The sequence below is a fragment of the Anomaloglossus baeobatrachus genome, chromosome 9, assembly GCF_048569485.1.
Source record: "Anomaloglossus baeobatrachus isolate aAnoBae1 chromosome 9, aAnoBae1.hap1, whole genome shotgun sequence".
NCBI lineage: Eukaryota > Metazoa > Chordata > Amphibia > Anura > Aromobatidae > Anomaloglossus > Anomaloglossus baeobatrachus.
The window spans coordinates 27,158,200-27,183,828 of NC_134361.1; the positions used below are offsets into that span (position 1 = coordinate 27,158,200).

Sequence of the window (25,629 nt, forward strand, 5' to 3'; positions counted from 1 at the left end):
GCTACGGCAGCTTCACACGCACATACCTGGTCGGCGACGTCGCTGTGACCGCCGAACTATCCCTCCTTCAAGGGGGAGGTGCGTTCGGTGTCACAGCGACATCACTAATCGGCCGGCCAATAGAAGCGGAGGGGCGGAGATGAGCGGGACATAACATCCCGCCCACCTTCTCCCTTCCGCATTGCCGGCGGGAGGCAGATAAGGAGATGTTTGTCGCTCCTGCGGGTTTACTTACAGCGATGTGTGGTGCAGCAGGAGCTACAAACAAAACCGTACCTGCGGTCGACCCGACATTATGAAAATGTCCGACGCTACACAGATCACCGACTTTCGACGCTTTTGTGATCGTTTATCGGCGCATCTAGGATTTACACGTTGCGATGTCGTTACCGGTACCGGATGTGCATCACTAACGACGTGACCCAGACGATATTCCAGATGCGATGTTGCAGTGTGTAAAGTACCCCTAACTCTCTAAGACCCTATAAACGTTAGACTGAGGTCAGCCAAGCCCGCAGATATCAACGGATTTAATGGACAGTCTAATGGGTGTATGGCCCCCCTCCGGACAGATGATCTGGCATGACTGATCTCAGACAGACGATCTTTTTGTTTTTTAGAGATAAGCCACCAAAGATGACTGGCCTTGGCTCACTGATGAAGAACACAGCGTGAGCCCTCCTGTGTATGGGAGTCTTGATGTGACTGGTATGGGAGATTAGGTCTGGTGCTAAAAGTGCACTCACCTGATAGGTTTGTGCCAGTCACAACTCCTTTCTGCACATATAGCGGTGGTGGTCAGCAGCGGCCCCGAAGATTAATAGTATCATAAGCGAGGAGAGGAATATGGGTGTAAGCCGCGCTAAAACCACAAGCTCCAGAAGATATAAATAAATCCCTTTATTTTCACAGGTCTACGCGTTTCAGAGATATAGCCATCTCCTTCATCAGGACAAAAGGAATCATACCTTTAGTCCTGATGAAGGAGATGGATATATCTCTGAAACGCGTAGACATGTGAAAATAAAGGGATTTATTTATATCTTCTGGACCTTGTGGTTTTAGCGCGGCTTACACCCGTATTCCTCTCCTCGTGTATAGGAGTCTGGTAGCTGATGGCCGAAAAACAGTTACTGCAAGCTAAAGTGTGTGGGGAGGGGGGTCTAATTCATTTCCATGTAGATTGAAGAGGAATTTGGGGGAGGGGGATTGCTTATTGATAACACATTTAATATAGTTTGTGGTTTGTAGAGATTATTGATGAGCTTTGTTGGCCCAAGGAAGTCAATGAGCATTATCTGGTGAATGTGCTTGTCCAGACTCTGAGCCTCATCTGAGATCCAGAATGAAATAACAACATTCCATAGGTATCCAATACCTGGGGTAAATAACGCACTCAGAATATTTTACTGTATCGTCCCATCAAACTCAGATTATTTACAGTACCAGCAAAAGTAATGAGGTTCAGAAATCTGACGCACGTGCAGCTTTTTTTTTCCCCTGACTGTATTTGAGAATGGCAGCACGTCAATTCTTTCAGGGCTTTGCACCATTTTTTGCAATGGTTTTGGTTTTTTTTACATTGAAAGTAATGAAAAACTTCAAAATCGCTGCCTATCATTTGTGCTTTGCTATTGCAATATTTTTTTTTGTTTCAGCATTTTGGATAATGTAGTTTACTCCGCAATGTTTTTACTGCCAGAATCAAGATTTTGACTGCAGAAACAAAAGTTGCAAAAATGACACATGAACATCCCCTAAGTGTGAGAGAAGAGCAATAAAAAGAATAATTAATGAATAAAAATAACTCTAAAGCATATACAGTATATCACAAAAGTGAGTACACCCCACACATGTATGTAAATATTTTATATAATTTCCCGGGATAACATTGACAATCTGACCCTGTGATACAATGTACAGTGTCAGTGTGCAGCTTGATTAACAGTGTAAATTTGGTGTCCTCTAAATAACGCAACACAGCCATTAATGTCTAAACCACTGGCAAGAGTGTTTACACCCCTAAATGACAATGGCCAGATTGTGCCCAAGGTGTGACTATTTTGTGTGGCCACCATTATTTTAATGCACTGCCTTAACTCTCTTGGGCATGGAGATCACTAGCGCTTCAGAGGAGCTGCTGGATCCTCTTCCATCCTCCATGACGACATCACGGAGCTGGTGGATGTTAGCTTTGTTGAGCTTCCGTTTGAGGAGTCTCCACTGCTGCTCCATAGGGTTTAGGTCTGGAGACACTTGGCCAGTCCAGTACCTATACCCTGAATTTCTTTAACAAGGCAGTGGTTGTCTTGGAAGTGTGTTTGAGGTTGTTATAATGTTATAATAATGCACTGTATCCCAGTTTCCGAATGCAGGGGATCAGGCTCTACTTCAGTATGGACTGTAGGTCCCCACAGCCATTTGCACTCCTGCAGCCCCAAACAATGACCCTTCACCACCATGCCGGCCTGTAGGCAGGACACACTTGTCTTTATCCTCCTCACCTGATTGCTGCTACCCATGCTTGACATCTAAACCAAATATGTTTATCTTGGTCTCATCAGACCAAAGGATGGTTCCATTAATCCATGTCCTTCTTCTGCTTGTCTCTAGGACACTGTTTGCGGCTTTAATGTGCATCACCTTTTGAAGAGGCTTCCTTCTGGGACGACAGCCATGCACACCAATTTGATGCAGTATGTGGCGTATGGTCTGAACACTGACAGGTGGACACACCCCCCCTCCCCCCTCCTGTAACCTCTGCAGCAATGCTGGCAGGACTCGTACGTCTATTCTGAAAAGACGACCTCTGGATATGACACTGAGCAATTGCACTAAACCTCTTTAGTTGAACATGGCGAGACCTGTTCTGCGTGGATCCTGTCTTTTTAAACCGCTGTATGGTCTTGGCCTTCGTGCTGCAGCTCAGTGTAAGGGTGTTGGCAATCTTCTTATAGCCTTTATGTAGAGCAACAATATTTTTTTTCGGATCCTCAGAGAATTCTTGGCCATGAGGAGCCATGTTGAGCTTCCAGTGACCAGTATGAGAGAGTGTGTGAGCGATAACACCAAATGTAACACTCCTGCCCCCCATTCACACCTGAGACCTTGTAACACTAATGAGTCACGTGACACCGGCAAGGAAAAATGGCTAATTGGGCAACATTTGGTCATTTTCACTTAGGGATGTACTCACTTTTGTTGCCAGCAGTTTAGACAGTAATGGCTGTGTGTTAAGTTATTTAGAGGTCACCACATGTACTCTCTTATACAAGCCTGAGATTTGATGTCTCTTGGTTCCTTACGGTCCTGAGGAAGGGAGCTTGACTCCTGAAACGCGTAGACCTATGCTAATAAAGATACGTTAATCTTATTGTTCCTGAAGTGATCTGTGGCGCGGCATTATCACCTATCTCTATTGTTCTCTGTTATACAAGCCTGACACTGTACATTGTACAGTGTTGTCCTAGGAAAATATATAATAAAATATTTACAAAAATGTGACGGGTGTACTCACTTTTGTGAGATACTGTGAAAGCATATAAAAAATATCCTTGTTGATGCCTACTGTTGAACTTCCGAGCTCAAAAATTCATCTAGACTCCTTGCATAGTAAACTTTGCAACGTAGACTTTGTGGCAAGGGCAAATAAAAAAACGTTACAAAAGTTATAGTCACATAACGAAATGTTCTGTGTGAAGATCATTAGTAAACACTTCCGTGAGTACATAAACACACAAACGGTGCAGTCGCCACAAGAAAAACAAACCTTCACTCTTATACCTTGATATTTTGTAGGTCATGCAAAATTAATACGGGACGAACAATCCTTTAGTTTCTTGCCTATTTACCAATAAAATATGGGTGATCTGAAATATCTGTATTTAAACATTAATTACTCTATAAGATATTCCAATTCAAAATTCCATAAAGTGCTTGAGATTGATTGTTATTAAGAGTGGATATTAACTAACGGCTTTTATTGAACCAGTCTAAAAGAATAGCACATCGTCTACGTAGCGGGATCTTCTATACACAAATTTGGTAAAGGTCCAAAGGAAGCTTTGTCTCCTCCTACCAATTCAAAAATAGGTTACTGTAAATTATTCCTTGCAGTAATTCCTTATTTATTTTTGTATATTTACTTGTTATTATTATTTTATTATTATAGCGCCATTTATTCCATGGCGCTTTACAAGTGAAAGAGGGTATACGTACAACAATCATTAACAGTACAAGACAGACTGGTACAGGAGGAGAGAGGACCCTGCCCGCGAGGGCTCACAGTCTACAGGAAATGGGTGATGGTACAATAGGTGAGGACAGAGCTGGTTGCGCAGTGGTGTACTGGACTGAGGGCTATTGTAGGTTGTAGGCTTGTTGGAAGAGGTGGGTCTTGAGGTTCCTCTTGAAGCTTTCCACAGTAGGTGAGAGTCTGATGTGCTGAGGTAGAGCATTCCAGAGTATGGGGGGAGGCACGGGAGAAATCTTGTACGCGATTGTGGGAAGAGGAGATAAGAGAGGAGCAGAGAAGGAGATCTTGTGAGGGTCTGAGGTTGCGTGCAGGTAGGTACCGGGAGACTAGGTCACAGATGTAGGGAGGAGACAGGTTGTGCATGGCTTTGTATGTCATTGTTAATGTTTTGAACTGGAGTCGTTTTGTGATGGGAAGCCAGTGAAGGGATTGGTAGAGTGGCGAGGCTGGTGAGTAGCGAGAGGAGAGGTGGATTAAGCGGGCCGCAGAGTATAGGATAGATTGGAGGGGTGCAAGAGTGTTGGAAGGGAGGCCACAGAGCAAGAGGTTGCAGTAGGCGGGAGATGATGAGGGCATGCACTAATGTTTTTGCTGATGTTCTTGTTCTTCTTTTCTGTGCAGGTTTTCTCTACTTGATACACAGTTGTTGCCTTTCTGCGGCGCTTGATGTATTTCTTCCTTCATATTTGACCATCCCCTGGGAAAAAAAAAGTGTCTATTCTCACAAAATTTCATGGAAGAAGTTAAAAGAGAAGAATAAAAAGTTTTAGTAGAAGAAAACAAGAAGACTACGAAGAAACTTATTTTGGACTTTGTAAATGGACCTTTTATCCTTGAACTATATGTGGGATTAATGAACACAATAAACCAATCGTTTGCAACATTTTTTTGACAATTCTTGTAACAAAACTGTTATTTTTTGTTGAACTTTAGCAAAATGTGTTATCATGATCGGTGTGGGCTTTTGTCTTTAGGTAAACAATTCTTATGCATAGCCACATACAATATATCACAAAAGTAAGTACACCCCTCACATTTTATTATATATTTTCCTGGGACAACACTGAAGATCTGACCCTGTGATAAAATGTACAGTGTCAGTGTGCAGGTTGTATAAAGGGGGCTTTACACGCAGCAATATCGCTAGCGATAGCACCCGCCCCCGTCGTTTGTGCGCCACGGGCAAATCGCTGCCCGTGGTGCACAATATCGTTAGGAGTTACTTGCCTAGCGACGTCGTTGTTGCCGGCGAACCGCCTCCTTTCTAAGGGGGCGGTTCGTGCGGCGTCACTAAGCGGCCGCCCAATAGAAGCGGAGGGGTGGAGATGAGCGGCCGTAACATTCCGCCCACCTCCTTCCTTCCGCATTGCCGGCGGCTGCAGGAGGTGTCACACGTAGCGATGTGTGCTGCCTCGGGAACGACGAACAACCTGCGTCCTCAACAATCAACGATTTTTTGAAAATGAACGACGTGTCAACGATGGACGATTTGGTGAGTATTTTCCATCATTAACGGCCGTTCGTTGGTGTCACATGCAACGACGTCGCTAACAATGCCGGATGTGCGTCCCAGAATCCGTGACCCCGGCGATATATCGTTAGATACGTCGTTGCGTGTAACGGGGCCTTAACAGTGGAAACTTGATCTCCTCTAAATAACTCAATAAACAGCCATTAATGTCAAAAACGCTGGTAACAAAAGTAAGTACACCCCTAAGTGAAAATGGCAAAATTGTACCCAATTAGTCATTTTCCCTCCCTGGTGTTATGTGACTCATTAGTGTTACAAGGTGTCAGGTGTGAATGGGAAGCAGGTGTGTTACATTTGGTGTTATTGCTCACACTCTACAGAAAATGTTGACGTAGCAGCGACGTCGTTGTCGCCGTCGCTGTGTGTGACACTACCTTAAGGATGGAGGATACCATGGAATCTGCTACTGATCTTTTATGTCCACTTAAACTGGATAGGTGATTTGTTGTTTTCACTGGACAAGCTGCAGCTATTATGTTCAACTTTTACTGCGCCTCTTAGGCCCCTTTCACATTGCGGGCCATTGACTATAAAGTTACCGTCACAATAAGCGACGCTCCAGCGATCCCACCAGCAACCTGACCTGGCCGGGATCGCTGGAGCGTCACTACACGGGTTGTTGGTGATCTGTCAAACAGGCAGATCTCACCAGCAACCAGTGACCAGCCCCCAGCCAGCAGTGACGCGTGGAAGCGATGCTGCGCTTGGTAACTAAGGTAAATATCGGGTAACCAACCCGATATTTACCTTGGTTACCAGCGCACACCGCTTAGCACTGGCTCCCTGCACTCCTAGCCAGAGTACATATTGGGTTAATTACCCGATGTGTAGTCTGGCTATGTGAGCAGGGAGCCGGCACTGACAGCTGAGAGCGGCGGACGCTGGTAACGAAGGTAAATATCGGGTAACCAAGAAAAGGGCTTCTTGGTTACCCGGTATTTACATTGGTTACCAGCGTCCACAGAAGCCGGCTCCCTGCACATTCAGTTGTTGCTCTGTCGCTGTTACACACAGCGATGTGTGCTTCACAGCGGGAGAGCAACAACTAAAAAATGGTCCAGAACATTCATCAACAACCGGCGACCTGACAGCAGGGGCCAGGTTGTTGCTGGATGTCACACACAGTAACATCGCTAGCAACATCGCTGTTGCGTCACAAAAGTCGTGCCTCAGCAGCGATGTTGCTAGTGATGTTGCTTAGTGAGACGTGGCCTTAAGCTATGTGTCCACGAGAGAATGTAGCTGCGGATTTTTCTGCATCAAAATCCGCGGATTTGATGCGGATTTTGGTGCGGATTTTTTTTTTTTTTCCCCCAATTTTAAAGCCAAAATCCGGATGAAAATCCGCAACAATAATTGACATGTTGCAGATTTTTCCGGATCAAAATCCGCACGAAATCCGCTGCGGAAAAATCCGCAGCGTGGGCACAGCATTTCCAAAATGCCATAGAAATGGCTGGGAAGTGCCTGAGCTGCAGATTTTCGGGAAATCCGCGGCTTTTCCGCGAGAAATCCGCGGTAAAATCCGCACATTTTCCGCAGCGTGGGCACATAGCCTTAAGGTGCAGACGGAGTTATCATGTGCTCTGTCATGCACCATTTTTGAGAGTATACGCTTTCTGGAGGCGGACACACAGACGTAGTATACTATGGTGACACCGTCTGCACCATTATAGTCAAAGGTCCCATTGGCGCATAACTCCGAAACCCGTTCTGTGGGGATTTGGACAGAAGCCCCAATGGGACCACTGAACGGGCATCAGAACACACTGTGAAAGGGGCCTAAGACGCAAAAAAGTTTAAATTGGGTGAAATGACCCACTTTTAACTGCTTGACAAAGTACTGTCCTGCTGGATCCGGAAGGTTTGGAGGCATGTTTGTATTTATTTCATACAGTAACTATTCTGATTGGAGATGGGTGGACCCATAGAAGTTCGGTTAGTTGATTCAGCTGGACTTTAGCTAAACTTCAGTTCTGGGCCCAGACTTAACCTGAGCCTTATTGCAAGTCATTAATTGGGCAGTTCGGATCTCCGCACTCCACACACATGGAGCCAGCCATAAACTGATCACTTCCGGGGGGCCGGGTTTTTTCCATTTTTGGCAGGTTTGCAGCACACTACATCCGATCACGCTGTTGTTACCACCAGTGTTTGCCGTGCCAATACTGCAAGCGGCTCTCACAGGGCCGAACACTAAGCGTACCCGAGCACAGCATTGCCCGCACCAGTGGTCAGAATTCATAAAGCAACCGAACTCTGTGTTTTTTATATAAAGTCCGTGTTCGGTACCGACATCGAATTTCGGGTTCGCTCATCTCTAATTCTGAGACCAGTCTCTTTTTACAAGCTTTTCTTAGCCCTACCACAGTCATACAATGCTTCGCTGGCTTTGAGGGCCATTGGTGCGGTTTTTATTCTGGTGTTTTTATCTCATTTGTGTATTTTGTTTCAATAAAATTTCCTTTATCCATAATGGACTCCTTCTAATACATACTACACGTTTTGTCTTCTTTTCTTGATTATTAGTCTCGGCGGCATAAATTGTACATGTCTATAACAGTCTAATTGAAAATTATGATTGGTTCAACTCTGCGCCATGCTCAACGTTAAACCACGAGCGATCTTCAGATAACATAGGCCGACATTGTACTTGGCAACTCAGGTGCTGGACCATTGACGATCTTTGGTAAAAGATTATTTCACCTGACGAACAAGCAGTTTCTTTGCTCGTTCGTTGGTTGATGGGCAGCTGTTTAGATTACTAGGTTATCAAAAAATGAGTGTTGTTTTTTTCTTGATAATTTTGAGATGTACAGTATAGACCAAAAGTTTGGACACACCTCATTCAAAGAGTTTTCTTTATTTTCAGGACTCTGAAAATTGTAGATTCACATTGAAGGCATCAAAACTATGAATTAAAACATGTGGAATGAAATACTTAAAGTGTGAAACAACTGAAAATATGTCTTATATTCTAGGTTCTTCACAGTAGCCACCTTTTGCTTTGATGACTGCTTTGCACACTCTTGGCATTCTCTTGATGAGCTTCAAGAGGTAGTCCCCGGAAATAGTTTTCCAACAGTCTTGAAGGAGTTCCCAGAGATGCTTAGCACTTGTTGTCCCTTTTGCCTTCAGTCTGCGGTCCAGCTCACCCCAAACCATCTCGATTGGGTTCAGGTCTGGTGACTGTGGAGGCCAGGTCATCTGGCGTAGCACCCCATCACTCTCCTTCTTAGTCAAATAGCCCTTACACAGCCTGGAGGTGTGTTTGGGGTCAATGTCCTGTTGAGAAATAAATGTTGGTCCAACTAAACGCAAACCGGATGGAATAGCACGCCGCTGCAAGATTCTGTGGTAGCCATGCTGGTTTAGTATGCCTTCAATTTTGAATAAATCCCCAACAGTGTCACCAGCAAAGCCCCCCACACCATCACACCTCCTCCTCCATGCCTCACGGTGGGAACCAGTCATATAGAGTCCATCCGTTCACCTTTTCTACAAAGACACGGTGGTTGGATCCAAAGATCTCAAATTTGGACTCCTCAGACCTAAGCACAGATTTCCACTGGTCTAATGTCCATTCCTTGTGTTCTTTAGCCCAAACAAGTCTCTTCTGCTTGTTGCCTGTCCTTAGCAGTGGTTTCCTAGCAGCTATTTTACCATGAAGGCTGCTGCACAAAGTCTCCTCTTAACAGTTGTTCTAGAGATGAGAAGGTGTGTCCAAACTTTTGGTCTGTACTGTAAATTAACATTCACGTTTAACTTTGGGAGGGTGTTATTTTTATTTGGCCTCTTTTGACAGGTCACACCCCGACCACACCCTGCGACGGTGCGTCCAGATGGAGCAGATGAGTCTGATGATGCCACACACCGGTGTAATAGTAAATGAAATGTTGGGGGTGGAGATGGTGCCCTGCAGGAGGTGTGTGGTACAGTCAAAGTTGATTTTTTTTTTTGGGAGGGCGGCTGGAGGGGGATGGGGGAGGGGTTACAGGTATTTCAGGAGAGTTGACAAATATGGAGCCTGACTAGATAACAAGTGACACTTCACATAACTGTCTGCAATTATTGGTTGAATGCAAATATGTATTTAGTCTTCATTTATGGTCCTAAATTGGGATGGATACAAAAGACATTAAAGATAACGCAGTGCAATGTACACACAGTGATAAAAGTTCTACAGTGATAAAAGTGTGCAGTTGCTAAGGAACACAGAAGAGCTCCATCAGGAATATATAGCTGTTGCTAAGGAAGGCCTAGCTGGTTGCTAGGGAGCCCCACAGCCTTTTTTCTGACTGACAGAGAAGCAGTCACGTGACAGTCATTGACCAGCGAGCTGGAGGGCGTGGTTACGATTTTAATACTAAAGCCTTTTTATACATTAACCAATCAACGGACGTGAAGAGCTGTCGCTAGGAAAGCGGTTGCCAGGCGGATGCGGTCTTGCCTTCGGTGATTGGAGGAAGCTGCTGTCATGTGGCCACGCCCCCTCTCCCCTCTCGCTCTTATCTGGAGCCGGTCTTCTTTTGTTTCGGGAGCGCGCAGCAGAGTGCGGCTCGGGGGCGCGCATCCTATGGACGCTGTATACAGGCGGCCCCTATAGGATGTATAGAGCCTGATGTGCGCGCCGCCCTGCACTGACGCTGCCGGCTGTGTCTGCAGGTGGAGGTAAGTCTGCCCAGAGCTGATGTATCCATATATATACATCATAGATTATCAGGGCTGGGAACCCCACAAAGTGCTGCAATGAGGGACCCCTGACCGCCCCTTTAATAGTGCACTGGTCTATTGTACCTCTGTGGGAGGGTCGGGCATAGTTTAGGGCGGGGGAGGGTACGTGTGGCCCTTGGATTTCCTATCATTGTGACTAGTATAGGATTATCGCAGTCACGTGACATCATACGCGCGCCTGTGATGTCATCGTGATGCGTTTGCTGCCATATTACACTGGACGGAGCCAATCTGAGCCGCACCCTTCTCCCCGGGCCCCAAAGCAACTGCGTGGGCTCCCGCTCTGGTATAACATGGGAGCGTACGCCGACATGTGTCCGTATGGCGGCATTTATTGCAGCTCCTAATGTGTACCCATGCCCGTCCCACCCTTCTGTCCTGTCCCATACAGGGGGCTCCGGATCTTTCCATAGGAGAAGACACCGGCGGGATATGACCCTAAATCCAGACTCCTCTTCTGGAACTGAACTATAGAGTCAGCCATGGAGTTCACGTTCGATATACACAAGATCTTCTTGGAGCCGATCACCAAGCTGGATAACAGCCTTCTCCCGCACCGACGGCCTCTGATCTCCAGGTATTTATGAGCATGGTGCTGCTGCAGGAATTCCTCAGGGGTGGGACTAACAAAACATGAGACTACCTGTTATGGCATTGGCTGCTGCAGTGACTCCTTGTGGGTGGGGCTAACAAGACATGCGACTACCTGTTAGGCAATAGGTTTTTGCAGGGATACCTTGGTGGTGTTGCTATCAAAACTCGATTACTTATGTTGGTTGTTGCAGTGATTCCTTGGGGGTTGGGCTAACGACTTTTGACTACCTATTAGGTCATTGGCTGCTGCAGGGATTCCACTGGGGTGGGGCCAACGAGACATTTGACTACGTGTTATGTCATTGACTGTTTCAGTGATTCCTCGGGGGTGGGGCTAACTAGACATGTGAGTACCTGTTATGCCATTGGTTGCTGCAGTGATTCATAAAAGATAAGGCGAATGGGACTTGTGACTACCTATGACGTCATTGGCTGCTGCAGGGATTCCATGGGGTGGAGCTATTGAGACATGTGACTACATGTTATGTCATTGGCTGCTGCAGTAATTTCTCGGGTGTGGGGCTATCAAGATGTGACTACCTGTTAGGTAATTGGTTGTTGCAGCGATTCCTTGGGGGTGGCGCTAACTAGACATGTGACTACCTGTTATGTCATTGGCTGCTACAGGGATTCCGCGGGGGTGGAGCTACCAAGACATGGCTACCTGTTATGTAATTGACTACTACATGGGGTTTCCTCAGAGGTGGGGCTAACTAAAGTTAACTACCTGTTATTGGATGCTGCAGAGATTCCTCAGGGGTGGGCTAATGAGACATGTGACTATCTGTTATGTCATTGGCTGCTGCAGGGATTTCTCGGGGGTGGGGCTAACAAGAGATGTGACTACCTGATATGTCAATGGCTGCTGCAATCTGGGCAGGCAGAGGCCAGGTCGGATTTCACATTGTTTACTCTTTGCTTTACTTTTGAGTTATTCTCTACTCCAATCGCAAACAAAAAAACTAGATTGTTACCCGTTGCAGGGTTTGCTAAAACATTTTGTAGATCTTAGCTGCTTGGTATGGAGCTTGCATAGGACTGCGCAGCGTGAATGCAGCCCCTGAGATGCCGGCTGCGTGGGGCACGTGACTTTCTGCAGCTTCACGACTATCACTGCACACAAGGATGTCTGTGAAGAGTTCATTATACGACTGACCACAGCCGGGGAACAATGCCCCTCATTATTTGGATTGCAGACATTAGCCGCCATTGTCCTCGTCTTCTGAGGAGGAAGCGTAGAAAATAAAGATCTTTGGTCAATTGTGTAATTTTCCTACGGTAATGGCTGATCATTATTTGATGATGAAACCGGCTCGAAGAGATCATTTTTCTCCGTGTTTGGGTGCAATTTACCTTGTAGTGCGGAGATGAGGACATCGCCTCCACGCTCGGCCATCTTTGCCCGTGTCATTGACTTTTGTCACAGCTCCTGGGACACTGGAGAAATAGCCGCACCACTGGTTCCACCACCAAATCAATGTAACGCCAACCTGATGGTTCACCTGGAATGAAGACTAGAGCGGTCCGGCCACCGACCGTTCTACCACCCGACACCATAATCCTGGGAGTAGGACCGCTGTGATGTTCTCACATGAAGGCCTCTTGGTGTTGCTCGTAGAAGAATAGTGCGTAATGATCCATGGGGGCTACAAGCCGGGTGTCCATTTACAGGTGTCCACTGACTACATGCCACCACTCTCAAAGGCGATCATGGTGCAGAGCAAGGGGGCAATGGAGGCTAGAGTGGAGGTCTGCCCTCCTCCGCAGTGAGCCCTAAGCTTGTCTTGGACGCAAAGATAGCTGGAGATTCTGGAGACAACATGGGCAACGCCATGAAGAAACCTTCGTAGGGGAACGTGAAAGTGTCTCAGGAGCTGCTTTTCAACTCTAGGTCGCATGTTGCTCATTCTACTGTGAGCATCTTGTGTGGCCTAAACGTGCTACCATGGCCTGCAGGGTCTCCGGACTTGTCTCCCATCAAACACATCACATGATTTCCATAATTCCACAACTTTTCCTTCTCGGACTTGCTATTGAGTTTTTATGCTTCAATATCCTTTTTAATAGTCAATAGGACCCTCCTCTATTAGCCAGAGACTGGGCGCAGCGTTTCTCTAGAGCCCTTCATCTCCTGCATTGCCCAGACATCACATTGCTTTCAGTAGAAGCTGTGTAGTACATAATTTTCCCTGTGGTGGCGCTGTTAGGAAATTCGACACTTACTGTGGGGGTTGATCACTGGAGATCTCTGATCTTGAACATGTGATTACCTTAGTGGCTCACAAAAAGGAATGATCAAAAGCATTGGGGTAAAGACTAGAAAACATGGCCGCTTTCTTGCCGAAACATTGCTACACCTGTCCACAGGTTGTGTTTGGAGTTACAGATCCCTTGAGTGGAGCTGAGCTGCCTTACCACAGATAACCCGTGGACAGGGGAGGCGCTGTTACTGGAAACAAAGAGGCCATTGTTTTCTAATCCTGGCTCTTGCCAACTCAAAGTTTTTAGACATCCATGTCTAGTCTGAGGAGCAGCCCCCATGCTGGATTGTGGGGGCTTCTTGGTCTCCCTCGTACTTACGCAGAGACTGCTAAACCCAATACTGTTAGGAGGGGATTCACCATGGCATGGACCACTGGCCCTGGCACTGAAGTCACTGGGAGGGCACTATAGGAATATCTACCAGGAGGGTACTGTAACCACCGAGAAGGTGCTATAACTGGCACTGAAGTAAATGGGTGCACCAGGGCCGTGGGCTGCGTATTTAGCACTAGTTATCACAAAGGCATTTTGGTTACTGAGGGGGCACTGTGGGTGGTTCTACGTGTGTGGCTGTATTATTAACTGATTGGGTTTATTACACCTTTTTATTTTCCAGCTCGGAGGCCCAGAAACAAATCACGGTGGTCATAGATGAGATTGGGAAGGCGTCAGCAAAGGTAGCGTTCTTATAATATGACCACCACATGGCGCAATGTACTACTTGTTTTCTCCACTAGAGGGCGCTCTTATCTGCCTCTTGTGTTTTAGGCCCAGCGATTACCTGCCCCCATAACCAGCGCTCCCCGGATGCAGACAAATCAGCATCACCTCTACATCCTGAAGGACTGCACCCCTAAAACGTGAGCGCTCTCTGAATCGTGCTTTGTCTTGTTCCAGCAGCAATTCCTCCTGAATTTCTATCTTCTTAGTTGTGTAATTTTCTTTATTCCACGCCTTACCTGCTGTCTTGACTCCTCCACCTTTCAGCAATTGGCCTCCTTCACTTGTCCTGACTCCTTGTGTTTCAGAGCTGGCCGCGGAGTCGTGATCGGGTTCCTCAAGGTCGGATATAAGAAGTTATTCGTGCTGGTAAGAGCTGAACCCTTGAGTCACCTGTTAGTCTTGTGTCCGGTGCACACTGCGTCTAACCCCTTGGCTGGCGTCCGTACCGGGGAAAGCTTTGGGATCGAACAGTTGGAAGTGATGACGTTGTGATGATTCCTTCTAGGACCACACAGGAGCCCACATAGAATTGGAACCGCTGTGTATCCTTGATTTCTACATCCATGAATCTCTTCAGCGTCACGGATTCGGGAAGGAACTGTTCGGCTTTATGCTCAGAGTAAGTACATGGCTGTTGTATATGGCGCTGCCATCCTGTTACTTCGCTTTGTGAATCTACATTATCCTTCTCCCATTCTAGGCCGAACAGGTTGAGCCTCAGCATCTCGCCATTGACCGACCATCCGAGAAGTTTCTCTCCTTCCTACGGAAACATTACAACCTTCGCTCAACAATCTCACAGGTGAGAAGAATGGAGATAAGGTGAATGTGGTCGGCAAAGAACGCACTAAATGTTTGGAAGGGTCTCGTGTCACTGCTGCAGCCTTCACATGGGTAGAAAAGAGGGGGGCCTGTTTGTGTCAAGGGAGGAATTTGGGTGAAGACTGGTAATGGAGTCTTCCTTTGGGATATCCAGAGACGGTGCCGTATTAGCTGTATACCAGTGCCGATATATCAATGTATCAGACAATGAATACATAAGACATGTTCTCCTTGAGCCAGCATCACCAACTGAACTCGTGTATTGCAAGACACCCAATTATACAGTTTGCATCTCTAACCTTGAAGCTAGAACAAAGAAGTAAGGAGTATTTCACTCCCTATTTTCTCCCAGCACATTGTTTGTTTCTTGTACATTCTTTCTGTGTGAAAGCTACTGATAAGACTTTGCAGCTTCACATTCTGGCTTCATTATCTTTGGTTAACTACTTCATGACTTATACAGCTTAGAATTATATTATGGGTCTATGCGATGGCTACATAGACAGACAGATAATTATGCAACTACATCTACATTTTGATTATTTATATACACAGATATTCTTATTACGTTTGAACAAACAAGCTATAGCTCAGGCGACCTCCACATTTGTCTCCTAGAATACTACCTGTGACCCAATTGCAGGTTTTGGATGCATGCGCTAAAAAAGTCACGTTCCCTTTGTCCAAAAGTTACTTTCTCCTTAGATGTCTGGCCCGCACAGGGTGAGACACGGGGCGAGTGTGGTCTTCGTGGCTCACCTGCGCGCTCCTTCCAGTTGCGTTTGCACAGTCTTTTTTACCGATGACAAATTATTTATACGTTTTCTCTTTATTTCAGGTGAACAATTTTGTCGTCTTTGAAGGCTTTTTCAGAGACCGGAAAGGTAAGGGATTATATGTACTGTAAATCGAGCAGATCGGTTCGAAGGTTTTTGTATGAGATTAGAGAGAGATTATTTGCTTATTTTCTATGAAGCCGGCGCCTCTCTTGTCCCGTAGGCGGTGTCTGGTATTGCAGATGAGACCCCGTCCCTTTTTTAGTGAGTGCTGTGATACCAAACCCAACGCATGTGTTTCAGTATTGAAATAAATCAAAGTTGCCCCAAAGTTAGACCCATGAATTAATCTTGGAACGTTGGGAGTACCCCTCAAAGTATTCATCAAGGTTCAGTAAAGCTCGAGTGAAGGTCTGAACGTCTTAACGGTTTTCACAATTTCAGGAGGTTCCATGAACCCCCTTAAGCAATTCAGGCCCGAAACAACCATTAAATTTAACCGACCATTGACGTGACACCCCCCCCCCTAGGGTTAATTAGACCACAGAAAGACCCCATGGCAAGAAAAAAAATATATAATTAGACTTCATGCTCCCTTTCCTGCTGCCATTGCATAAAACTCTTCCCTGTGGCTTATGTGAAGGTTTATGACGGGCTCGTACTTTCACCATAGTTTAGAAAGGTTCCCAAATCCCCATTATCCAGCCCCCAACACTTTCGTCCGGTCGGTCCAGATGGTGACTTCCATGTTTGGTTATTAGACTTTTTTGCTTCTTTATTTGTCGTTATAACCCTCTTTAACACAGGAAATGTCTTATTAGAGGGTCCGCTCAACTCATGACCCCGATCTCTTTATAACCCTCCAATCCCTCACTCCCTGCAGCTGACGACACTGGTCACAGGGACCTCGAAGATCGTCCTGCTGACTGGACAGTAAGGCATAAAAGCAAAACCTTACCCCCCCCTCCCCAATCCTAAAACTTCTCCACTACTTGCACCTTACCCCCTTTATTCCTTTCTTGTTCCTTTTGTGTGCGAGTTACAATTGTTCATTGACCAAGGCTGCGGGGGCCATTGTAAAGATGGAATGGATTCAGGGTTTGTTGTTTTTTTTTTTTTTTTTTTAAATGACCTTGCTGTCTACAAAATGTTTTTGTTTTTTGTTTTTTATAAAAAAATAATACAAAAATAACCAAACATTATTACAGAATCACAGTGGTTACCTTTTTCCACCACTAGAGGGCGAGCTGTATTTTGACTACTAGTTGCTGTATACAGATCGCCACCTAGTGGTTGCGCCAACATCTCTTTCCGCCACAACATGGGGCACAAACGAGGAAAACCACACAAGAGCAAATGAGAAAATCCACGGGCAGATATGGTTTTGTATTTCACAGACTCTTGGTACATTGGCCAGTCGTGCCAGGTGAGGAGGAAGATTATGTGGTGGTTATTTATTTTGGAAATGAGGAAAGTGGTGGACAGGGGGGTTCTAGGAGTCTCTTACCTCATGAGCAGGGCATTGCAGCTTATGTATCCATGGTTACAACCACCAGCAACTACCTATCACTAGGATGCTGCAATGCCCTGCACATGAGGTAAGACACATGGCTATATCAGGAGAACTATACTGCATTACTAATTCGAGGTATTTGCTAATATTATTATAATTACGTCTACTACCTATTGGGATAGGATCTTGAAGATGGGAATAGTCCTGTAAGCAGCTGGAGATTGTGGGATAAATTACCGTATTTTTCGTTTTATAACATGCACCAGATTATAAGACACACCAAATTTAGAGGAAAAAAAGTGGGGTCCGTCTTATACTCCGGTGGTGTCTTACCGGAGGGGAGCTGGAGCGTTGGTGGACCAGGGTCACAGGAGACAGGGGCGGTGCTGGAGCAGGGCGATGCTGCGGTGGGGGCTGTGCTGGCTGCGGTGGGGGCTGTGCTGGCTGCGGTGGGGGCTGTGCTGGCTGCGGTGGGGGCTGTGCTGGCTGCGGTGGGGGCTGTGCTGGCTGCGTAGGGGGCTGTGCTGGCTGCGGAGGGGGCTGTGCTGGCTGCGGAGGGGGCTGTGCTGGCTGCGAGTGGCATGGTGGCTATATGGAGCAGGGCGGAGTGCCGGGTTTTCCCAGATACTCTATCGGCGGTGCAGGCTTCAATGAAATGGCTCCCAGAGTCGGCGTGTGCGCAGATTGAGCTCTCGTCTCAGTGACAAGCTGAGATCTTATCTGTGCACGCGCCAGCTCAGGGCACCTTTTTCCTTAAGTCTGCTTATGGGAGGTCAATGGTCCAGAGGTGGTGCGTGCACAGATGAGATCTTGAGACAAGAGCTCCATCTGCACATGCGCCGACTCCGGGTGCCATTATTTGAAGCCCGCACCGCCGACAGAGCATCCGGGACACCCGCCGCATGGCCCCCGTAGCCAGCACAGCCGCTGACACCAGCTGACCCCCATTTTACACCTCCCAGTAAGCTACATTCGGTTTCTAAGACTCACCCCTCATTTTCCTCCCAAATTTTTTTGGGAGGAAAAGTGCCACTTCTAATCCGAGAAATACGGTACACTGTCTGAGTCTGGACAGTCCAAGAGGGCCACGATTAATTTGAGAAAATATAAAATGAAAACAGCCGCCCAGAAGCCATCATGGCAAGGCCTCTTAGATGACACGGGGACATCTCTGTAACTGCGGGGAAGGGAAATCTGTTTTTATTCCCATAGCAACCAATGAGAGCTCACCTTTCATCTAGTATACTGCTGATATAAAATGAAAGCTGCGCTGTGATTGGTTGCCACGGGTGACCAGACAGTACATGAGGCCTAGTGAATTTTGCTCAGTATCACTGACCTGTAAAGCTGTTCCCTTCCTTTCCTTAGGGTGGACTCCGGGCGCCCCTCTCTTTTTCTCCTAATACAGACTTCCCTCCCCCTAGTATAGTACCCTGAAGTATGGATGGGACAAAGGAGGGACCCCCAACACACACATCTAAGTTTCCTTCTGTTTTTTTACTTTGTCTTTCAGTCCCAGGAAGGAAATTACCCCCCAAACGAACAGAAGGCGAGATCAAACCGTACTCCCTGTCTGAGAGAGACTGTAAGGACTGGTGAATGGGGGGTAACTGGGGATCTAATGGGCCTCATCTATCAAAACTGTCTGTGTTGCCCATAGCAACCAATTACAACAGCTTTCATTTTTAAAATAGGTTTTGTAAAATGAAAGCTGCCCTGTGATTGGTTCTTCAGGACCAACAAAGACATTTTCGATAAATCTGTCCCCGGAGCGGCGGGCGGGCTGTGTCCATTGTGCTCAATGATGCTTCACTCTTTTGAATTCCAGTTTTGAAGCACGAGGAGGGTCTTCCTTGGCCCTTCAGCCAGGCGCAGGCGTCCCTTAACCGCGCCGGTAGTCTAGGATCTTCTCCCACTAGAGCCTGCTCCAGACCCATTCCTGGAGAAGATGACTTTGTGAGGTCCCTCAGAAACTGCAGACCACACTCCCTTCAAAGAGCAGCCAATGGTGATCAGGAGGATCCATCCCAGAGGAGAAGGACCAGGTACAGGGGAAGCTTTGTGAGGACCATCTCCTGAGCTGTACGCCGGCTCTTAGGGGTGTCCTCGTGCACGTTTATGGTTGTTCTCTCAGTTAATGGTCCTTTTAGACGTGCGGTCATAGGAATACTTGTTCCTGGTAATTGCCTGACAAACATCACCCTGTGGATACAGGAAATGTGCTGTCAATAACGATGGTATTTTATGAGCACAGGACGACCCTTTTAACAATCGTTTTGTGCATGTAGAATTCCAGTAAATAACCGCTGATCGGCCGGTATATCTCTGATCACTGGTTGTTTCATGGCCTGGAAACGCCCGTCTAGAAGGTCCATAACAAGGTTGTTGTTGTTGGAGACTTACTGAACACAACTGGATCCACATAGACTGGCCAGAGAAAGGGGTCTTTACAGTCCTGTGGAGGAATCGGTCATTATCATGTGTTAACACAACAGACCCCTTTAACATTGGGAAGTCAAAAGATTAAAGGGGTTCATTTTAATCAATAGATCTTGGAATAAGTTCCACAATTGGATATTTCTTCGGCGCTCCATTGGGAGACCCAGACGATTGGGTGTATAGTACTGCCTCCGGAGGCCACACAAAGCATTACACTAAAAAGTGTAAGGCCCCTCCCCTTCTGGCTATACACCCCCGTGGGATCACTGGCTCACCAGTTTTCTGCTTTGTGCGAAGGAGGTCAGACATCCACGCATAGCTCCACTGTTTAGTCAGCAGCAGCTGCTGACTATGTCGGATGGAAGAAAAGAGGGCCCATACTAGGGCCCCCAGCATGCTCCCTTCTCACCCCACTTTTGTCGGGTGTTTGTTAAGGTTGAGGTACCCATTGCGGGTACGGAGGCTGGAGCCCACATGCTGTTTTCCTTCCCCATCCCCCCTCAGGGCTCTGGGCGAAGTGGGATCTTACAGGTCTCCAGGCACTGAGACCAGGCTCCATCCACAGACCCAGAGAACCTGCTGGATATGGAGCTGAGTATCGTCAGGGACAGGCCCTGCTACATTAAGGTACTCTGTGTCCCCGGGCAAGCGCGCACACACACACCAGCATTGCTGGGAGTGTTAGTGCGCCGGGGGCAACAGCGCGGAGCGCTCGTGCTATTATTCACTACAGCTTTGCTGAGTGACTTTATGTATTGGGAACTGCCGCGCCGGCCGCTGCTGGGTGTTTTTTACATTGTGGCGCGGCTGGGACTTGTGGTGCGCCGGGGACTTCCGCGCTGGCCGTGCACATGGACGGCCGCGCTTATTACTCGAGTCCCCGGCTTTGCGGCCTAGTTTTCGTTTCGTTCCCGCCTCCAGCCCTGCCAGTCAGGGGTGAGGCGGGACGCTGTACAGACAGTCAGCGCCGAGGGCTGGAGTCTGCTTTGCATTCTCCAGCCCCCTTCACTGGACACAGTGGGACGCCAGTTTCCCGCTCTTGTCTGGGGCACGCCCACGGCCCGCCCCTCGTCACACGAGCTGGAGAAGGACGCCGGCAGCCATTCCTGCACGCAGTCCGAGCTGGGGAACGGAGACATGCTCTGGGCAACCACTCACAGGGCTCTGGCGACCACACACCCGCGTTATAGGCGGGCGGTAAGCAGCACCTGAAGTGCTGACCCCACTAAATACCGAAGTGTCCATTTGTATTTTATGCTTGTATGCTATACACTGCACTGTACGGTCGCTATCTTTGGCTATATGCCCTCCTAGATGGCGAGATAACAGCAGCAAAAAAGCAAGGGTGCTAAGGCACAGTTTTTCTAGGCTGCTTGTATTGCATGTGCTGAAGTGTTCATTTGTACTTATGCTTGTATGCTATACATTGCACTGTACGGTCGCTACTCTTGGCTATATTCTCCTAGATGGCTGGACAACAGCAGCAAAAAAGCATGGGTGCCAAGGCACAGGCTTTATAGGCTGCTTGTATTGCATGTGCCGAAGTGTTCATTTGTACTTATGCTTGTATGCTATACATTGCACTGTACGGTCGCTACTCTTGGCTATATTCTCCTAGATGGCTGGACAACAGCAGCAAAAAAGCAAGGGTGCCAAGGCACAGGCTTTCTATGCTGCTTGTATTGCATGTGCTGAAGTGTTTATGCTTGTATGCTATACATTGCATAGATGGCTAGAATACAGCAGCAAAAAAAGCAACACAGGCTTTCTATGCTGCTTTTCCTGCATGTGATACTGTTCCACCGGCAGGTTCCACTGACCCCCATTGTGTGCAATGCTCCCCTGTAGCACTTGGTCAGCCGGGGTCTCTACTAGAGGTGGCCAAAGGAACCACCTGTGAACCCTGTCCAGGGACAGGGACGGAGTTGCAGTTTCGGCTGATAGATTGTCATGGGATAGAGACTTTGCAGTCCAGACAGGCCATGGGCAATCTTGATTAATGCTCCCTGGCCACCCTCATTTGGAACATAATCAGTGCTCCGGGGGGGTCCCAGGCATTCCAGGGTGAAGGCTCTGACACGGACGGCAGTCCCAGACAGCCTAAGCGAGCTCGCTGGGTACGACACTCGGCTTCATCACTGGTCAAGGTCCCAGCAGGAGGACTCTCTGTATGATGAGGCAGACGTAGCTGATCAGGGCTTTGGTCCTGACACCGCTCTCAATCCGGATACACCGGATGGTGACGCCATAGTGAATGATCTTATAGCGTCCATCAATGGAATGTTGGATATTGCTCCCTCAGCTCCCCCAGTGGAGGAGTCAGCTTTACAGCAGGAGAAATCCTTTTTCAGTATCTCATGCGTATATTGAGTACTTTTCTGGCCACGCTGACTTCAGAGAAGCAGTTCAGAATCACCACGCTTACCAGATAAGCGTTTTCTCCAAACGTATTAAGGATACACGTTATCCCTTCCCCCTGACGTGGTAAAGCGCTGGACCCAGGGTCCAAAGGTGGATCCCCCAATCTCCAGGCTTGCGGCTAGATCCATAGTTGCAGTGGAGATGGGACGTCACTTAAAGATGCCATTGACAGACAGATGGACCTCTGGTTGAAATCTGTCTGTGAAGCTATCAGCGTGTCGGTTGCTCCGGCATTCGCAGCCGTATGGGCACTCTAAGCTATTTCAGCTGGTCTTGCGCAGCTGGTCTTGAGCACATGTACATCTGTGCCGCAGGTGGTGTCCTTAACCTCGCAATGTCTGCATTGCGACTTACCCTAGTAATGCTGTCCTGGGGGGACAGTCGAGGTTTCGGTCCTTCCCAGGCTCGGGCAGGTCCCAATTGTCCTCGTCCAAAAGGGCTCAAAAGGCTCAGAGGGGCTCAAATTCCGGCCGGGCTCAATCACGCCCAAGGAAGGCTGCAGGAGGAACCGCTACCAAGGCGGTCTCCTCATGACTTCAGCTCTCTCTCTCCGCATCCGCGGTTGGTGGCAGACTCTCCCGCTTGGCGACATTTAGCTGCCGCAGGTCACAGACCGGTGGGTGAGAGACATTGTGTCTCACGTGTACAGGACATTCCCCCCCCCCCCCACCGAGCCGATGCTCTTCTGCAGGCAGAAGGAGTGGTAATCCCTGTTCCTCTTCAGGAACAAGACACAGTTTTTTCCTCCAATCTGATTGGGGTGCCAAAAAAGGGTGGCTCTTTCCGTTCCGTTCTGGACCTAAAACTGCTCACCAAGCACGTGAAGGCCAGGCGGTTCCGGATGTAACCCTCCGCTCCGTCATTGCCTCAATGTCTCAAGGAGATTTCCTAGCATCAATAGATATCAGGATGCTTATCTCCACGTGCCGATTGCTCCAGAGCACCAGCGTTTGCTACGTTTCGTTATTGAAGACGAGCATCTTCAGTGCGTAGCCCTGCCCTTCGGTCTGGCGACAGCCCTACGGGTTTTCACCAAGTTCAGGGCAGCAGTGGGAGCAGTCCTGCACTCTCAGGGTCACTCTGTGATCCTTACTGGGACGATCCACTTGTCAAGGCACCCTCTCAAGAGGCATGCCAACACAGCCTGAACGGGGCGCTGGAGACTCTCCAGAGTTTCGGGTGGATCATCAACTTTTCAAGGTTACATCGGGCACCGACCCAATCGCTGACATATCTGGGCATGGAGTTTCACACTCCCTCAGCGATAGTGAAGCTTCCGCTGGACAAGCAGCGTTCACTACAGACGGGGGTGCAGTCTCTCCTTCAAGGCCAGTCACACCCCTTAAGACGCCTCATGCTGAGGCAGTCACTTTCGCGCAGTTTCATCTGCGTCCACTTCAATGGGACATGCTTTGCCAATGGGTTGGGGAGTCGACGTCCCTAGACAGGAACGTTTCCCTTCTCAGACGGTCAAGGACTCTCTTCAGAGGAGTCCATCCTTCAGATCAATGTTCTGGAAATCTGGGCAGTGTATCTTGCCCTGCAAGCCTTCCAGCAGTGGCTGGAAGGAAAACAGATCCGAATTCAGTCGGACAATTCCACAGCGGTGGCAGACATCGCCCACCAAGGCGGAACACGCATCGCCAAGCCTACCAGGCAATCCGGCGGATTCTGACGTGGGTGGAGGACAGAGCATCCACCATATCCGCAGTTCACATCCCGGGCGTAGAAAATTGGGAAGCAGACTTCCTCAGTCGCCTGGGCATGGACGCAGGGGAATGGCCTCTGCACCCAGAATGGTGTCAGGAAATCTGTAGCAGCTGGGGGATGCCGGACGTCGACCTAATGGCGTCTCGGCACAACAACAAGGTCCCGATTTTCATGGCGCGGTCTCACGAGCAAAGAGCTCTGGCGGCAGGCGCCCTAGTTCAGGATTGGTCGCAGTTCCAGCTACCCTATGTGTTTCCACCTCTGGCACTGTTGCCCAGAGTGCTACGCAAGCTCAGCTCCGCTTGCCGCCGCGCCATCCTCGTCGTCCCAGACTGGCCGAGGAGGTCGTGGTTCCCGGATCTGTGGCATCTCACGGTCGGCCAACCGTGGGCACTCTCAGACCGGCCAGACTTACTGTCCCAAGGGCCGTTTTTTCCACTGAATTCTACGGCCCTGATCCTGACTGTATGGCCATCGAGTCCGAGATCCTAGCGTCTTCAGGATTATCTCAAGACGTCATTGCCACCATGAGACGGGCTAGGAAGCCGACGTCTGCCAAGATCTACCACAAGACGTGGAAGTTATTCTTATCTTGGTGCTCTGCTTCGGGAGTGTCTCCCTGGCCATTTGCATCGTCTCCTTTTTCCTCCCTTCCTGCATCTGGATTGGGAAAAGGTTTGTCGCTCGGCTCCCTTAAAGGACAAGTCGCAGCGCTGTCGGTATTCTTTCAGAAGCGCCTAGTACGACTTCCTCAGGTACGCACGTTCCTGCAGGGGGGTTATCACATTGTCCCTCCGTACAAGAGGCCGTTAGACCCATGGGATCTGCACAGGGTATTAATTGCTCTCCAGGAGCCGCCCTTCGAGCCTCTGAGGGATGTTTTCACTTTCTCGACTTTCACAGAAAGTGGCCTTTCTGGTAGCGGTCACGTCTCTTCGGAGAGTGTCCGAACTAGCAGCGCGGTCATCCAAAGCTCCCTTCCTGGTGTTCACCAAGATAAGGTAGTGCTGCGTCCGATCCCAGAGTTTCTCCCTAAGGTGGTATCCCCTTTTTATCACAATCAGGATATCTCCTTACCTTCCTTTTATCCATTTCATCGATATGTAATGGCTTTGCATTGTTGGATCTGGTGTAGAGCACCCAGAATCTACATTCCCGCACGGCGCCCCTGCGCCGCTCGGATGCACTCTTCGTCCTTGTCACTGGTCAGCGCAAGGGATCGCAGGCTGCAAAATCCACCCTGGCTCGATGGATCAAGGAACCAATTCTTGAAGCCTACCGTTCTGCGGGGCTTCCGGTTCCATCAGGGCTGAAGGCCCATTCTACCAGAGCCGTGGGTGCGTCCTGGGCATTACGACACCAGGCTACGGCTCAACAGGTGTGCCAGGCAGCTACCTGGTCGAGTCTGCACACTTTCACCAATCATTATCAGGTGTATACCTATGCTTCGGCGGACGCCAGCCTAGGTAGAAGAGTCCTGCAGGCGGCAGTTGCCTCCCCGTAGGGGAGGGCTGTCTTTGCAGCCCTAACATGAGGTATTTCTTTACCCACCCAGGGACAGCTTTTGGACGTCCCAATCGTCTGGGTCTCCCAATGGAGCGCCGAAGAAGAAGGGAATTTTGTTACTTACCGTAAATTCCTTTTCTTCTAGCTCCTATTGGGAGACCCAGCACCCGCCCTGTTGTCCTTCGGGATTTTTGGTTGTTTTTCGGGTACACATGTTGTTCATGTTGAATGGTTTTCAGTTCTCCGATGTTACTTCGGAGTGAATTTGTTTAAACCAGTTATTGGCTTTCCTCCTTCTTGCTTTTGCACTAAAACTGGTGAGCCAGTGATCCCACTGGGGGTG

General features: G+C 48.3%; 1 protein-coding gene across 2 annotated transcripts in view; it reads left to right on the top strand.

Annotated features, from left to right (window-relative positions):
- Window positions 1-10,277: 10,277 nt before the first annotated feature.
- The window catches only part of ATAT1 (alpha tubulin acetyltransferase 1), a 36,165-nt gene continuing 20,813 nt past the window's right edge, over window positions 10,278-25,629 (top strand). For both annotated transcript variants that reach the window (XM_075323416.1, XM_075323417.1), the window contains exons 1-10: window positions 10,278-10,457; window positions 10,912-11,097; window positions 13,993-14,053; window positions 14,145-14,236; window positions 14,405-14,465; window positions 14,605-14,718; window positions 14,800-14,901; window positions 15,760-15,805; window positions 18,724-18,795; window positions 19,039-19,255. In XM_075323416.1, coding sequence (XP_075179531.1) covers window positions 11,003-11,097; window positions 13,993-14,053; window positions 14,145-14,236; window positions 14,405-14,465; window positions 14,605-14,718; window positions 14,800-14,901; window positions 15,760-15,805; window positions 18,724-18,795; window positions 19,039-19,255 — 860 coding nt within the window. In that variant the 5' untranslated portion in view covers window positions 10,278-10,457; window positions 10,912-11,002. The remainder of the gene's footprint in view (window positions 10,458-10,911; window positions 11,098-13,992; window positions 14,054-14,144; window positions 14,237-14,404; window positions 14,466-14,604; window positions 14,719-14,799; window positions 14,902-15,759; window positions 15,806-18,723; window positions 18,796-19,038; window positions 19,256-25,629) is intronic.